Source organism: Fopius arisanus, unplaced genomic scaffold (assembly GCF_000806365.1).
Source record: "Fopius arisanus strain USDA-PBARC FA_bdor unplaced genomic scaffold, ASM80636v1 scaffold00098, whole genome shotgun sequence".
Classification (NCBI taxonomy): domain Eukaryota; kingdom Metazoa; phylum Arthropoda; class Insecta; order Hymenoptera; family Braconidae; genus Fopius; species Fopius arisanus.
Window position 1 is genome coordinate 27,383 of NW_011887837.1, and position 17,606 is coordinate 44,988.

At 38.6% G+C, this 17,606-nt stretch overlaps 1 protein-coding gene across 3 annotated transcripts in view; it reads left to right on the forward strand.

Moving 5' to 3' along the window:
* LOC105270948 (amyloid beta A4 precursor protein-binding family B member 1-interacting protein) overlaps positions 1-17,606 on the forward strand; it is a 65,381-nt gene that overhangs the window by 20,446 nt on the left and 27,329 nt on the right. The window contains exon 1 of one of the 3 annotated variants that reach the window (XM_011312194.1): positions 155-717. The exons of the other annotated variants lie outside the window; for them this stretch is intronic. Coding sequence (XP_011310496.1) covers positions 607-717 — 111 coding nt within the window. The 5' untranslated portion in view covers positions 155-606. Of the gene's footprint in view, positions 1-154; positions 718-17,606 lie in introns of those variants that run through there. 3 annotated transcript variants of the gene reach the window in all.

Sequence of the window (17,606 nt, forward strand, 5' to 3'; positions counted from 1 at the left end):
CCCCTCACGCTCGCTCACTCTCTCCCTCCCCTTTTGTCGTACGCTTTGTCATTCCCCCTTCCTCCATTCTGTCCCGCACGCTCCAACTGCGTGTGCCGTGTCTGTACGCGGAGCAGCCGTCGCTTTCCGGCCGGCTACTCCGAGCCCATCCTCCATCACTATACAGCCCAACTTCCAGCATTCCCCGTTTGTCCGCAGTTGCAGCTGCACCGCAACCATACATCTCCAATATACGAGGTCTTGCGCGTGTGTAGCGAGGGAAAATATTCAATTTCAATTTTTTTTTTTTGACCCTCCAACGAATTTACAGCACTAGCTGCTTTACATTCTACATGATTCTTCCCTGAAAATCCCGAAATTGGTGGGCAAAGTGAGTGTAAGTGGTACATCGTGAAATTGATTTAACAGTTGGGATCAGAGAGTGGAAAAGCGATTTTGACGTTCGGTGAATGTACACGCGTGGATTGCCGCGAATCGATCGCGGTATTGATGGAGTGATCATCCACTCAATATGAGAACAATTTTGATTGGTGCAACGTGGTGAAGTGAAGTTGGGACAGTGAATTTACTGGTTAATTTTGAATTTTGGGGCAAATCGATTTGATAATGGATTGGATGAGGCGTCAGGATGTGGAAGAGTCGCCGGAAGTTGCTGTGACACCGGATGAGAGTGACGATTGTTACTTCGAGGAGGATGGCTCTATCGACGAGGGCATGGTACGTGACATGACTTGACGCATGCTTCATTTCACATATTAATGGATCCATCCATGAGATATTAATTTTTTATCGCTCCACCCTGGTGTACTACTACCCAAGAACGAGGAATGCACTGATAACATTTTTGTTGGATGTGTCAGTAATTTTGACCAGGGTTTATCTTTGTAAACGCGGGGAAAACATCCCTTCGAAGAAACATCACAGGAGCACTTAATCTTTGTCTTATCTACTTACGCATTCCCTTGGAACTACAGCCATGTGGCTACCGGATATAGACCGCTACAAATCTCTCCGAACGTAAAAAGGAAAATTGCTATTTTTCATTCATGTTTATGCATAAAGAGAGTCGTAAAAAGCTAGTGATCGAACGCTCCAACGAAATGCCAACTCGATATTATTGTTGATCTATTTGTCGAGAGCTAGAAAAATGCAGATTTTTTCAAAAGGAAAATTATGGAGAAAAAATCTCGTCAAGTTGACTCATTCCAAAATAATGCGATTAATACTTAACAATTTCCTAATGGATATTTCACAACTCTCAACTCATCCTGCATTTTATCTACACATTTTCTGTTGAAAATGTACTCTCATTAGCTCAGCATCTCTCCTTACACCTCTAGTGTTACAATTCATTGTCGTGGTTTTCACCTCTGTACTCTGAAGAAAAATTACCCCATTGTCGACTCCTTGAATTACCCGCCCCGTAATTACGCGCCTGCGCTGTGTCCTCGTCAGGACATGAAAGGTTCTCTATTCAGTTGTTAAGGCAGAGAAAAACCTTGGACCAATCCACACCCAATTTTTTTCCCCTCGGTGGACTATTATCTAGAAAATCATAGGATTGTTTCGCTTGAGAACGATTTCTCCGGCCAATAGAACACGCGAAATTGTCCAGTTATGGCACTTAATCCCGTTCAGTATTCCACATGATACATTGCTCTCTACGTACTTCACAAAATGCAATAAATACATGTACATTGGCATTAGCATATTGCGTGGTGGATGAGCTTTGAAATAAAAAATGGCTAAACGAGTTGTTGTACCGAGTACACATTATTTACATGCAAGTTTGTTACAGTCTCTCCCACGGATATAAGGGACAAAGAGACATAACACGAGTTTATGTATTGTTTTGAATAAATCAAAGGCACAATTTCTGCATGCGTTCAAGTAGTAGTAAATATGGCTATTAGTCCTGTCAGTCTCCAGCTGATTTTTCCGTTCGGGGAAAATTCTGTTCACACAGCGAAAAAAATTTTTGAATACATTTTGTATTCACGAGATAAGGGTGAACGCTCCTTTCTGCTCTATCTCTAGGAGAAAAAAAAAACGTGACAACACCGCGAGATCGTGAACCGGAGGCGCGCCAACTCCAGACCTATGCGCGCGCACCTCCCTTTTCTCATCCTCTTTTATTCGGATGAATCAGCCAACTTGCCGCCAGCTGGACGAGAAGTAGAGGACTTTCAATGCATTTCCCTCAATAATTTCGTCTGTGCGAAAACAAATTTTTAAAAAAATTCCCGGGACATTCTTCATTTAACAAGTGCGACATCTTAAGGCGTTCTGATCTAGATCAGATATTTCAAATCAAAGTTGAATTGTATGATTCTACAATTGTTTGCCATTGTGCAATTGTTATTGCAAAAACATACATTTCTTCAATACCGAAAAATAGATTCTTGCTGAGGATTCATTTAGTTGAAGGAAGAATACATTCTTTCAAAGTCGTATTTCCAGCTGAGTCATGCATTAGTGAAGGGAAGTAAAGGGAATCCCCTAAAGGTGATTACGATATAATATTCTATGATTCATTACATTGACTCGATAATTCCCGGTAGTTTTCTCTCTTCACAACACTGAAACAAGTTTCACGGGTTTTAAGGTAAAATTTAAGATATTTTCACTTTCTCGCTTTGGAGTGAAAATAATGCATTTGTCACAGTTTGCAGAGGGCCAGGTATTTTTTGGGTGTTAAAACCTGCGTTGAAAGTTTCTTTCAGATTGCGCGTTGCGTCATTGTGTCGGTGAAGACAAATGCAATCACTTGAGGGTTTGTTTTGTAGTTGGAGTGATGGAGGGCGGAGGGATGTCTGAAGGGAGGAAAATATAATTTCAATCAGGATGAATGGCCGCGGGTGAATGAGGAGGAGAATTTGGTAGTTTAGGAGAATAAAGGGGAGGGATTCATGGGGATGTTGGATGAGTCATTGGGGCGGTTTCGATTTTACGGATCGACTCTCTGTAACCCCCACGTGTTCGACGTGTGCTACAGTCACCCTATGCGTACACGCGGGTGAAAATCTCCATGGGTTACTCCGAATGGCAAACGGCTACCCCCTGGTGATCCCATGGTTTTTCGAGGGGTGAATGGAAAAAGGCATTATCATAATTCGCTTCGACACGATGGAATACGTGATGTTGGCAAGGTGTCAGAGTCGATATTATGTGATTGGCACGACTCTTCGGTGACAGAACGGAATTATCACCGATTTCTCGAAGGGGGAGGGCAATTGTTACAGATGAATCGATAAACGATGGAAATAATAGGAGTATCTCCGGAATGCCCACCATTTACGTAAAGATATCGAAATCCCATTAGGTTCGTGGGCTGAATGTAATACAACAGCTCTTTATCGATAAGCTCCATGTCATTATCGTTCATCATTTGGTTTATTTTGCTTTACACGACGTATAGGTCACGTTTGTAGTGAGATTGGCCTTGGGAATGAGCGGTTGGTATGAGAAAACTGACGTATTTTTTTTTTTTTTCATCTGGCCATTGACCTAAAAACTCAACGAGGGGGAGATTTTATGAGTGACTGATGTGTAGACCAGATTTTTGAGTAAATGACACGCGTTGTTTGGCTTCAACGGGGTTCTTGGAATTTCAATTTTTCACGAGTAATGGGCGGAAAATTATTCAGATATTAATGGGAATTTTTCGGTAGACGAACGAACTATTTTAAACATGAGAACAAAAGTACTCGCCACGGATTTTATACTCATCCATAAAAATAACTTTGTAAAACTGTGATTATTCATTGAACTTTCAATTGAAGGAATGAATTGAATGAACTCTTGAATTTTTTATAACTGTTCTGAAAAGCTTCAAAATTTCTTTGTTCTTTTAATCCCGATGTATCGAAAAGTTCCATCATTTTTTGCTGCAAAGCTTATGAAAATGATTTTTCTTCTCAACAATCAATACCTGCCTCCATCTAAAAATATTTTTTTTATATGCATGTATATTCTTTTCTTATTCATTTTTTTTTTAAATCCTTTTCAAAAAGTTCTTAAAAAATCATAAAACAAAAAACACAAATGAATATTTTGAATATGTTATATGCCCGAATTGCTAGTTGTCTGAAACAAAACCAATAACCATATCCTATCGGAGAATCCTAAAGAAGATTAGATCCAAATCTGATTCAGATAAAAATCTAGTTGTTCCACGGGTCTGTTTAAGTTAACAGAGTGTAATTTTTCTTAGTAATTTTTTCCTGCGTCGAAATGTACGGAATTTCGTTGAACAAAATGCACTGGTGAAAAAAAACCCCTGGAGATCGATAGATCGGCCTCCCTGGGGCTGCAAAAACCCTGGCATCTTCCTCTCGGCGTGGGTGAGCGATTATTATTGTTGGGCGCCAGGCTGGTGAAACACCAACATCTTTGAATCTCCAGTGTGTGCGAAAGATTTTAAAAACCCGCGTCTCATCCGCGCAACACCAATGAGTGAATCTCTCGTTATATGCTCGTGCGAAAAAATATCAGTCTCCATTCCCAGGGACGACGCAAATCGCCCTCCAGCCACCAAGGGACTCTGCCCTGTGTGGGTTATACCATTCGGCTCTCTCTTAATCTTTTTTCTCTTCTTGTCTCTCGTCCCTGACAAAATTTTACGAGCGGACTCAACCGAGTTTCACGCCGTTACCCACAACGTTTAATAACCGCGTGCTCTTTCATGAGTTGAAAGAGATTCCACAGAGTCCAGAGCAGCCGTCCAACCTTTTATTTTAACTCCACTGCCAGATCAGTTTTCAAATCCATTCAATTAGATCATTTTTCTTATTTTGTTTAAATAAGCCGTCAGTCATTTTCAGTGTTTACCCTTTAAATTTTCCCCCCAAAAAACTGAGGTAAATTTAAAGTTTTTAGCCATGACTGATAGGAATTGGTTTTAATTTTGTCGGAGCTTGCTTTCATCAAATGAATTCATCCATTCAAGTCATACAATTATTAATTTTGCTTGGGTAGATATGTACGGAATCTTCCCTCCCCTTCTCTTCTGAAGGTATATGATTTTCATAATTCATACAAATTAGATTAAATTCAATTTAACCTGCGGTAAGGCACTACAAATTTCATCCGCACTCAGCGTTACTCCGGGTTCGCGACGGGGGCTGATATGAACCCCATAAAAATCATAATATCATCTGCTCTCCCCCGTCAACTTACTCTTCACCTAATTGAGTTCAACTTAATTTTATTCTCTAATCCACCTAGTTGTCTTATTAGAAAGATTTTATTTACGTTCACATGAAAATGAAATGGATGATTTATACATATTAATTATCAAAACTTGAATGCATAAGCCAATCTAAGGGATTTTAAAAAGTATGGCGATTACGCGTATTGAGACACACTAGTTCGTGGTTATATAATATTTAAAGGATTTAATGAAGAATGAAATGAAATTAATTGATTATCGATAATCTTAATTAAGTTAGTAAGATTTCTAAAATTGCTGAAACAGAAAAAAAAGACGAAAACTGAACTGGCGATGTTTGTAGCCAACGGCATAAGATCGAGGGTATTTTTAGCTCCTCCACCTTCGCATGTATTTTTTACTCCTCGATTCGATCCTCCTTTCTTCTCATTCCTCAGTTGGAGAGGTGGTATCAAGAAACTCTCATCTCCCTTTTCCGTGCTTGATCTCTCATCTGAACAGTATTGTGGATACTATTGCGTGACTTTCGTATTATTCTGTAAGGTCCTCTTATTTTTAATTTCGAAATATTTTTTCAAGTCCCTGATTAGGCTTCCCTGGAATGCCATTTGTCACGCGCTCCAGGAAAGAGGGATAGAGCGGGTTGGATGAGGCACCACCGAGAGCAGAAACCTAACAAGAGGTTTACACAGTGGCCAATTAAACTCGCCACGCGATCCTCTCCCAAAAGAAAATACATTTTTTTAAATAAATTGTTGAAACTTCAGGGTCTAGAATCTTTTAATTTATGAGCCGAACCCCTAATGAGCTGCACTTATATAGCCAGGACAAAAAGATTTTATCATATTCGAGGGTTTTCTCGTGTCAAAATGGAATTACGGAGTCCTAATAGAACTAAATAATTGAAGTAAATGGAAATTTCTTTTTTTAAGATGCCTTGTAATTATATTACTGCTGATGGACGGGAGAATGAGCTTTGGAATGGGGGCACCACAAAATTCTGTGACGCCACGAATTTCTTTACCTTCATTAAATTTCTAGTTTGAGTTTTCCAAAGATCGATCTTCTGGTCTAAAAATTCACTCCAAGATGAAAGAATAATTGAAAAAAATCACTTTCTCCTCCACATTTATAACAGTCAGTTGTGACTTGTGCGCAGTGACAAAGTCACATGAATAAATTTCGTCCGGAAATAAAAGAGTGTAAAAAAATAGACGGAAAAAATGAAATACATTACGGATGTCGTCTTGTATATCTGTTATCCTGTCATCGTCTCCTTTATATCCTCAACAGAATTTCATATCTTTTTTAACGCGTGTTATATATATACCAAAGTCGCTTCGGGTGCTCCTGATGGGGACACAAACAACGACCACTAATTTCTCGTTGGTGAAGAAGAGATAGAAAATACTCGAGAATGGATAAGTACTTGGCGTCTGTCCGCACATCCATTAAGAAGGGTTGGCACACGTTTTCCATGTTGGATGTTGGTGTTCAATGCACAAAGGATTCCATCGAAAGGCTTGAGAGGATTAGAGCTTTCTCTGAGAGACACGTGAGGCTCCAGGAACGTCAATCATCCAATATATTTGTCTTACATCCTCAAACCATATATACAAAATCGTTCTTAATCTACTGCAATTAAGTTGTTCATCCCTTAAACATTGTACAATTTTATAGAATTGATATCTGAGTGGATTTACCTTGTCGATTTCTGATGTTTATCACAAGAGATGACAGAAAGGAGGAAAATTAATCGGATTCTGGATCGATCCTTGTCTTCCAATCTATTTTGAATCCTTTCTCTCCTTGTCTTGAACTGAAACGCACATTTAGCTTCATCCATTGATCGCCCCCACCTCAATCCCTCTCTTTCACCATTTCAATCTTCTCAAAATCCCCTTGGCGTAATCCTCGCTGCTCTTGTCATTCATCCTCTGAAACCCTGGGTCTTCAGAACTCGCATCCATGACTCTGGAGCCTCATTCTCCTCAGATTAATCGAGCAGTGACGCGTGTCACTCTAGTCGCATCGTAATCTCCCTGAATTCTACTTCAAAATGCTATATCGAACACATTCCAGAGATGTCTGGAATAGACAGAGGATAGGCGTGAAATTCTACGGTAGTTTCCCATTTGCCGTACAAATATTTAAACATTTGTGGGAGTGACACCGGTGGACTGAACCCTCGTCCAAGTGACTTATTTATGTTTGGGTAGAGATAGGGAAAGGTTAAAATGTCCGTCACTCACACAATGAAGGTTTATATTTTTTGACATAATATTTTTCATTTTTCCTCTTGACTATTTCTCACGACAATTTATCATGTTTGTCATATTTTTTTTTAGCATTTGAATTTTCCTCCTATCATAATCCAAAATTTATTCCGGAAGTTGCTCCGAATATTTATTTATTTTAAGTCATTGGCTCTTGGCAGTCGTAATCTGTAGACGTCATAGGCAATATTTTCTTAAATTTTCTTTACCTTGTTATTGTTGATTTTAAGGTAGGAATAACTTGGTAATGCAAAAAGTTGCCGACAATTCTAAAAATAGTCGTCACAATATTGTTCCGTGTACTTGAAAAGCATAAAGTTACGGGGCAAAATTCCCTCACGTGTAGCCGACAATTTTACCCAGGGCATAATGCGCCCTAAAGACCGTCATTACTCGCCGTAACCATGACGCTGTCACGGGTTATTAAACTCAGCCCCAAGCCTTTCACCTATTTTATTTGGGCTAAAATAAGAATCGACTTCGAACTAGGAAGATCCCAAGAATGAGTATCTCAAGAAAAACTGGCAAAAAACCATCACCAAAATCTATGGCAAAAAACCATCTAATATATTAGAGAAACTTGTTACAACAGTCTTCAATCTCAATAATGCAAACCGAACAGAAAAAAGTTTAAATCAGAAATCAATTTTGATATCAACGACTACGAAGCTCGTTATGATAAGAGCTTTCAGATGAAAAAAAATTGTACGAGATGTACGAGATCTGGAATATTTTATTCACTCATTATTTTTATTTTTTTTTATTCACTCATTGGTTTACCCTTTTCTGTTGATTAATAAAATAATGCTTGAAATAAAAAATAATAGACGAGAGTGTAATATCCAGATGTTGCACAGCTGTCCCGGAATTCAAGACGATAACTAGACCTCTCTGTATCGGTCACTTCCGTTTTTCGGGTCTTTATTTGCTCTTTCCAAGTCTTGGTTCATAAATGGCGTTGATATACCAGCAGCTGCCAGAAAGGGCATTAGAGGGAATAATTCTTGACGGAAACGTTATGAGCAAACAAACTGCACAAACCTTTCATGATTGTCGAGTCTATTTCCTGAGAAATCCCGGAAAAAGCACTAAACAACAATTTAATTTACCCCCCACGTTGGAAAAACTGTTTCACCCATTTTTTTCAATCATGACGTATCATAAAACATTGGAATTGATGTCAGTAGACTTGACGTCTGATTTACGGTTAATAAACCGTTTATATCACTGGGTGAATTGTATCGTAAAGAACTTGACGCTCTAAATTTGGATTAACGCCCCAAGGAGATGAGGAAAATTAAGGAGAAAAAGGGGTGTGCTAGATGTCAGGTACATCTTATCCTTTTCATTACGTCGCAGTCGGTTCAGCTGGAAAATACCTCCATCAAACTATCAGAGAGCTCTATGAGCATCTCAAAAACTATTTCTCGTTTTTATTGGGTCGGATGCGAGCAATTCAACGGATAGAAATTGAAAACTTCATTCAGAGCTTGAGAGTATCTCTAATTTCTAAAAATTATTGCACTTAGTATTAGATTTCTTATGACGTCCTGACTGGAATCCAATTACACACCACCAGAATCCACTCCTGAAATTTAACTCTGATAATATTACAATATTATTGAATATTAGTACGGATAACTTGGGAGATATTTTCGTCTGATTGGGGAATATTAATAATCATTAATTACTGAGTAATTGCAATTGGTTGAGGTATTTCGTGGAGAGAAACGTAATTTTAGACAGAAACATCTCTTGCAAATTGAAAAAAATAATAACTTCAGACACATGTATTCCCCTGGGATTCCCCTGGGAGAAAAATATCTGTGCTCTCCGTGAAAAATGGAAAACGCATGCTCATGCATATTTATTTGCACAACCGTAACCATTAGAATTTGAAAATTCGGTGAGCCCAGACCATAATTTATTATCCTTCATCAGCAAACATTCACCCTAGGTTTAAAATGGAAAAATGACCGCTGCTGACGGTCTGATAATCACATGGCACTACATTTTGCTGATGTTCCCAAGTTAACATTTGGTCGGTAAAATTTGGTAAATCGTATGCATGAACAGAATTTGGCGCGTGCCAACGCATAAAATTGTAACCCTCGAGAACACGCAAGCCCATCCCCTTACTTTTACCGTCAATAAAAACTTTACAAGACTACCTGACACGCAACCCCTCGAGGATCATTTCCCCGATAGTTGACAGTCGGTACAGAAGGTAACGGTCGCATTGGGAGACTTGTAAATTCAAACTGCTGAGGGAATATTGCCCTTCGGGCTATTGCAATTATAGAGTCTGGTTACTCCATTACAACGGCCAACGTTAATTGAAATTTTCAGGGGGTAAATTCATGGTTTCCAATACACTTGAGGGTGGATGAGGCCAGGGCTGATTGATTGGCATCGTTTAAACGGGGAATTGAAAAATATTCTCATCGCCTTCTCCATATCCACCCTCTCCTTGTAATTCCCCCTTTTTTATTCCTTCTGCATTAATAAATTTGAGAGTATTCCGTTATTGGATTCCTGAAATTTTACCTCCAGTTCAGATCAATTTTCCCTGATGAATTTTTTTTAATACACGGGTGAAATAATCCTAAACCGTAAACCGTAAACTATTTCAAAGTGAGTTTGCAAATACTGAAATAATTAAAGGTGTTCCGAGGAAACTCCGCAAAAATTCCGTTTAAAAAACCCCGGCTGTAACGAAAGGCGTATAAAAATGATTTTAAAAATAATTATAATTTATATAAATATACAGAAAATTCAAATATATTTATAAAATATTTTTCTTCATTTCTTTTTTTGAGATCTATCTTTATTATGAAAGTAGAAACACAAAAATTAAGTTCTCTCGAGTGGAAATATCTCGAAACGCGTAGGAGTAATTCCTCATTAACCAACTCGAACCGCCAAATTCAAATTCAAATTCGCAGATCCTTGACATGCAAAGAGCATACATAAAGATTATTATGTTACACAATTTATTTATTGAATACATTTTTTTACATGTGTCCTGTATGTTAATTAGAGACGCGCAAATCGCGTCCTAAATGCTAGTCTCGCATAAATTCCAGGTTGTTTTGTTATTTAATCGAATTTCAAGTAAAAACCCAGGTTGAATGGTACATGTAAATAACTTTATTATTCCTCCACTTTCCCACGTGGGTCGCGACTATTTCTCAATGAAAGAGCAGTATTTCCGCAATGCACCCCCATGAACGTCGGTTTATTTCAAACAATGCAGAAATTTCGACAATGGCGCAATGTAACGGAGCATCCGGAGAAAACTATGAGAGCAGCAAAAAAATTTTGTTTTCCAAAGAGGGGAAAAAATGGAGGGTGCGCTGCAAGCATTAAAAATGGACGTGTCTGTGGGCGTCGCCTGATGCAAAAAGAAAAACATGAAAAAAGGAACGTCACGTGTCCCTTGACTATAACTTATACAAATGTTTCCCTCCGTTCTCCTTCTTCGGCATGTCGACGGGAGAACTGAGTATTAAAAGGGAATGCGAAAAAAAAAACGAGCATTACAGGGAACAAAAGAAGAATTGAAAAAGTAAATATATCGTTTCTCATATGGGGGAGTGAGGGAAATGAAAAATTGCCAGAACCACTGGCTTTCTGTCTTATTCTGTAAAAAACCGTTCAAAATCGATGTTACGGTTTTTACATCTTTTCATAATTTATTGGATGATGCGAATGCAAAATGTATAGGACTTTGCAATGTTTTTACTTCACGAATCGCTTGATCAATAATTAATTTTAAAAAAGATTTTGAGAATTTTTCTCATTACATTTATTTGACGGAAACAATGAGTTTTCAAAAAGGCTTATTTTAAAGAATTGTAATTTCAACCTCTGGATGAACAGAAGTAAAATTCGACATTAGCATGATTAATTTCTCCAGCAGTTGCAAATGAAAGCAATTCCATTCCTCTCCCTTTCGCTCGATCTCCTGAAAATTATCATAAAAGTAACAATTTCACTAATTCACCCTTGTAATGAATTACTCCCATTACCAATCTTTCTGCAACTTCTCTTCTCGTCCATTTCCCTGAGCCCCTCGAGTATTTATATCAACCATAAAAGTGTTTAGGAAGAAAAATGCCAGTGCTGAGGTCCCCGTCGGCATCATTCATTTCAATTTCACCTGCAGTCGGACGTTTTAGTTCACCTAGACTCTCTGGTGAAATATTGAGGGTCAAGAATTGTGTAAACTTCCGGGCGCTTGAGTTTTCTGGTCATCCTTGACAGCTTTTTTTTTTTTTTTTGATAGAAACTACGGGGGTCCACTTTTAACGTTCTGGGGTTCTTGTGTAATTGTGATGAAGGGTCACACGGAAAGTGGCAAGATGGCTTTGAAGACCACAGGACATCAGAGAAAGATGGGGGAAGGTTCCCTGCTGGATCTTTCGACCACCTTCGATGATTCATTAGAAGTCATCTTTTGATCTTTGCTTTGCAGGTACCGAATTGAGGGATTACTAGACAATTAAACCTTTCGGGGTTTATATTTATCTTAAAATGATCAGATCTGTCTTTTTTAAAGAGGGAAATTGTGTTTTCACGCTTTTATGAACAACTCCATCAAAATTTATCCAATTTTATAGTTTTCCAGTGATACAATCAAACGAGTCGAATCCCACGTTTTAATTTATTATGCATGCCTATATTTACATAAAAAACACTTTTATTTTTATATAAGTCTCCTAAAAATGTGAGGTGTTCATAAATTTCCAGATTTTCTGAATTGAAATTCATAAATAGTCAATCGGAAATAGAGACATCTCGTTATTTTATGACATTGTAGTGAAAGTTTAAGAATTATACAAGAAAAAATCAAAACTCGGTAGTAAATTAGCATTACGTCTTAGAAAAATAAAAAATTTTATAAGTCGAGGTTATAAATTTCACCAAATTGCCCTATTATTTCATGAAATATATTTTCTAAACAATTGTGTAATGAAAATTCAGTAGTAATTGGTACTTTCATTCTGATGGATAATTTTTATACAACTTGAGAGAATGATTCGCCTAGATGATTAAATGTACATAATTAGATCACGAAAATTGAGACGCGCTATGGAGTTCTGCCCATTGAATCATTTTTGATTATTCTTGGACAGGCTAGGAAGCTCTTGAGTCACAATAATCACAACGCCATAAACCCGTAGCTTCATAGATACAATCTACATTTAGAAATTTTCTACGAACAACGGAAATGTCTCAACGAGATTTTCGTGTCGTCTAAAACCTCGTAAAATCAACGAATTAAGAGATCTCGCAGAAAGTCATTTACACAGTATTAAAAATACGATTTCATTGGCAGAAGAAAATGAGTGGATAGCAAAATGGGATTTTGTTTTTTGATGGTGGGCTTTTACGAGTGGGCGGTTCAAGTGAATAAATAACTTTTGAAAGTCCGCACTTTTCTCCCTTGTCCCTAGAAAGCCATAAACGCATGGGAATAAATGTCAAAGAGAGTGATGCCAGTCGAGATGAACTTAATAGCAGAGTAATTCGTATGTGTCTTGAAATAATAATGGGGGAACTTTTGTATTGAACTCTTAAGTATAATTTACCGATGTCCTAGATTCGTTGGGGGATTAATTGAATAATGTAATTGAATCAACCGAGTTGTGTTCAGTTTATTATTTTTTATTCGTTTTTTCTTAGCATTCTGCATTGCAAAATCATCATGCAAAATGAGAATTTATTGATTGATAATTGGATTTTGTCAGTCGACGAATGAACAATTTCGTCAATGGTCCTCATATCACCGGAAAATCCTCGACATTTCAAATCGGATAAGTGACAGACTCAATGACGATGACTCGTACTTGAATCACAGTGTCAAGAATATCTTGACTGGACTCATGTAAATGCACTGAACATTTGTATCTCCCTAGCCCGATAAATATAGAGCCGGTTTTCTCCTCCACACATTGCTGCTAATCTTGGAAGGCGTCAGCTGTGCACTTCATTCCCCATTATCCTCCCATTCGATATTCATTTAAACCCGATATTGTTAACTCCCCCGGAAATACCAGCGGTTTCCACTTTTTCTACTCACCCCTTTAATTAGAAAATTACTCCAGTATCGTGGGGATAGTGAAAATTTAATGAATTGGCTGCCTCAACGGAATTCAATCGACCCACGTCTTTATCTCATTTTAATAGCGCAAATTATCGCGATAGATTGTTGCTTGAATTCCATTAAAAGTTTCGTCATTTTATTTACATGGATTAAGAGTCGGGTAAAAGTCAGTAAAGAGACATCGGAATGTTCACCACAGGCCACACAATAAATCGAAAGCAAAGTTGTAAATTTTGTAAATTACAAAATGGATTGTGCATTATTCAATTATGAGAATTAAATGATGTTTTCAGTGAGATGTGAGAAGAGAAGAATAATTTACTCAGACTCCATAATTATCAGCAGTGAGTTGTCTCTTGCAAAATAAATTTCCTCTCGAAAAATACATTTGTTTTAAGGAATATACCTTCATCTATCGAATCGAACCAGCAGGCGGAAACAGATAGAAGAAAGCAGGAAACTGACGCCAGTGCTGCCGTCAATATTATAAATAGACCCCATTTTGTCTCCGTTTCTATAGACTGTCAGCGCACAGGAAATGAAGGAATCCCGCAATTTATTCACCTAGCAGTTTTGCTCTCTTCGAAATATTATTTCTCCATCGGATATTTCTGAGACACAATCGCATGGGAATCGCCGTATGTTACACTTGAAAAAATCTCTGGTGTGATAATAATAATTGTCTGTCAAGCCATTGCCCTCAAAATCACCGGGGAATATTTCACGTTATCGCCATCGTTGCGTGGAATTTCATTGGTATACCATATTTCCTGGTTTAATCCTGTGAAACCGGGGATTTCAGCCATCAAATTATCACTCATCCGTTTGCTTTCATCGAGTTTAGTCACTTGGAATGATTAATGACATCATAGCGTTCCGGATAATATGCATGAGATAAATTGATTAAAACAAAACAGTAAAACATTGTGAAATCATTTGAAAGGGTTCAAATCACAACTGCAAAATCGCATAATCAATCGATTGGTGGAGCTATTCCTCTTCATAACGCTGGAAAAAAAATCAACTGCTGAAAGCAAATGCAGTTTTGGTGTTTCGCTATCCTCCATATCCATCCATACCACGAAACCACCGGAATTGGTCCAAAAAACATTGTGATTGATGATATCAGTCCTGTGAAAGGTATTTGAGCTTTTCGTCCGTGACCTGTATAACAACTTGAAAGCCTGTCACCACCTCCAACTCACACCCACCGAAGACAGGAGAAATACAAGAAGTTACACAATACCTGATCGATGGCTTTTTCCCGTCAAAGATTTGCCGACGCCGGTTCGATTTCCTCCATAATATCCAGTGAAAACAAACCCAACACAATCCTTGACAGTGAAGCTACACTAAAAGCCCATCACCAGTTCAAGGTCTCAAAACAGCCGTAAAGTGTGGTATCGAACTGGTGCCAAAGTATCCCACAAAATCCTCAAAGAGATCTCATTCTTCCGTTATCTGCGGCTTCCATTTCCCAAACGACTTACCACACCAACCAGCATCTCCAAAAAGATTCTGTAATCCAATTCGTGCTTGCGCTGATACCCTTCTGTGTACATTCCAAGTTTTAGCCATTCCGATTAGGTGATAGCTGGAATGAGACAAGTATTCCAATTGAAGTTGGATACTGTGTTACCTTGTTTCTGCGGTTCCGGTTCTTCCCTGCAGTATCGATAGCTCGCACGTGCCAACGTGATTGGATTTTTTTATCCCCTGGAATACGTTCTTACCCACCATCCGCAACTTGATTGCGACTGATCCACATATCGATTGGTTATTTCGTATTCTGGAAGCTCTCACTACTTGGCGCAGTGATGACTTGGAAGGAGTGGACAGACATAGGCTGCAACGCTTTCCCGATTCAGTTTGAAGTTGGAGGTTTGGTCGGGCTGAAGAACTTCCATTCAACGTCAGCTACATCAAAACGGCGAAATCAAATCAATTGTCCAAGACTTTTCGCCAAAATGGACAGCGTAATCAGTATTGGCTGCTAGCAACAATTGCCATCAAAGTTAATTGCCCTTCTTTTTTATTCAACCTTCTGGTGAAGAGTTCTACAAAGGGCTCGGGGCGCGGTCAATTAAAAAAATGAATCGACCCCTCAATGTCTCATTACCCGCTTCCTGTCGCCGGGCATACGCACTTTCTTTATGCGCGCCTCAGCTAACGACCATCTTTCTCTTATCTTTCAGCGTTTGAAATAAAGAACACTTTTTATTTTTGAAGCACCCCCGTTTCTGTTAATGAAAGCCGAAACGACAGCTGAGATTCTTCAGCATTTGAAATTCCTGAGCGCCAACGAAAGTCATTGTTGTGCGTATACAATCTGGTTAATCGAGTAACTGATAATGGCTTCCGGTTGTCATTCCAAGGGCTTTTATGACAAGTCTTCCGTTATCTGCGGGTAGATAAATCTCTTACAATTAGGGGTATTAATGCGTTATTAATAACTATTTAAATATCCGAGTTGTTGAATTGATTTTTATCGCCTTGACGATTTCATTGGTCGGAAACTCTTCGAAATCACCATGCAATATTTCTCATCGAATAGAGTGGAAGTTCCTGTGATAAATCTGCATCGAATCGAGGGCAATATATCAAACTACTCGCTATCCCAAAAAGGCATCAATCTCCCATTGGAGAAAAGTTGGGCAATTTGTCAATGTACGGAGGGAGCTCTGCAGCAATCGATATCTTCCCGATGCAGATAAACATAATTGCCTTTCCATTTTCTTCGGTATGAGCAAAATAGAGCAGAAAAGAGCATAACCATCCTCCGATTTCTTGGATCTCCAATTGAAGATTTCGAGGGTCCATCATCCTTCGCTTTGCCGACCATTGGGTGCTCCAGATTCTTATCAATAGACTCATCCCTTCATCGTTTATATCCACAAATATGATGAGCAGGCGAAAAATTATCGAGAGGCAATTTTCCTGACCCAGTTTGTATGAATACCTCTTCAGGAATTCGATATTGTTTTTTAGATGATAAAGGCGTGATTAAAAAGTTTAAGAGACACTTACGATCTCTCTGATCTTCGATGACCGCAGCTCAAGGAGTTATTGTGTCCTTTATTTTTTATCTTGCTGTTTTTAAAAACGAAATTATGATGAATTGAATCATGAGCATAGAGCACTTGTTGCTGAAAGATTTGGAAGATCCTGAGCTGAAAATCCTCTAATATTTCTTGGTAAATAGAGCAATTACTGTGACAGTTTCAAGGAATCATAAGTGGAGGGTCTCAATCCAATAAAAATCTGCCGAAATTGCTGCCACTGCCGGCACTATTGTGGCATTTAAAAATCCAGGAAGTGGGTCTTCAGTGAAGCACAACATGAAAGGGTGTAAAAACCGAAATAGGGAGCCTGCAGAGGAGATCGGATGAAATTCAAACTGGGATACGTCAGTCAGACTGATCTCCCTCATTTCGTCGGTTAGAAACGATAAAGTCTTACCCATTCGTCGGTGAATATGAAAGAGTCCACCATTTCCTGGCCAATCTCTTCCGTTCCGTTTTATCTCTCCTGACAGCTTTGACATTCTCCAATATCATCTCATTTTTTTCATGTTTTCATTTTCAAGCTGGACAAGACGCGAGGTAAAATATCATCCTACATGTCTTGTGCAGAGAAAGAACGGAGGGCTTTGGAAATGATAAGACACGACTGCCTACAAATGGTTCATGCATATGAAGAAAAAAGCAATGGATGAGGTCAGGTGCTAAGAGTGCAAGTCTCTAGTGGATCTCGAGACGAGAAGACGATGCGTACTGTTGACCTGGAGGGAAAATAATTAATAACAATATAAAAAATAACATTGCACGAATGAGTGTCAGTTGAGGATCGAGAGCACTCGATTGTGATGTCTCGGAATCAAATATTCGCTCTCTTGAATCAGAATCAAATATTCGCAGCATTGAGGAGCGACGAAAAGTTGGGGAAAGGGGTTTAGGCCCTTCAGGGATTGAGAGAAGAAAATTTTCCCCGGGGCTTTCGATCTTTCAACCCCCTGTCAAGTGGTGAAACCCCTCTTGGCCTATTGTCATTC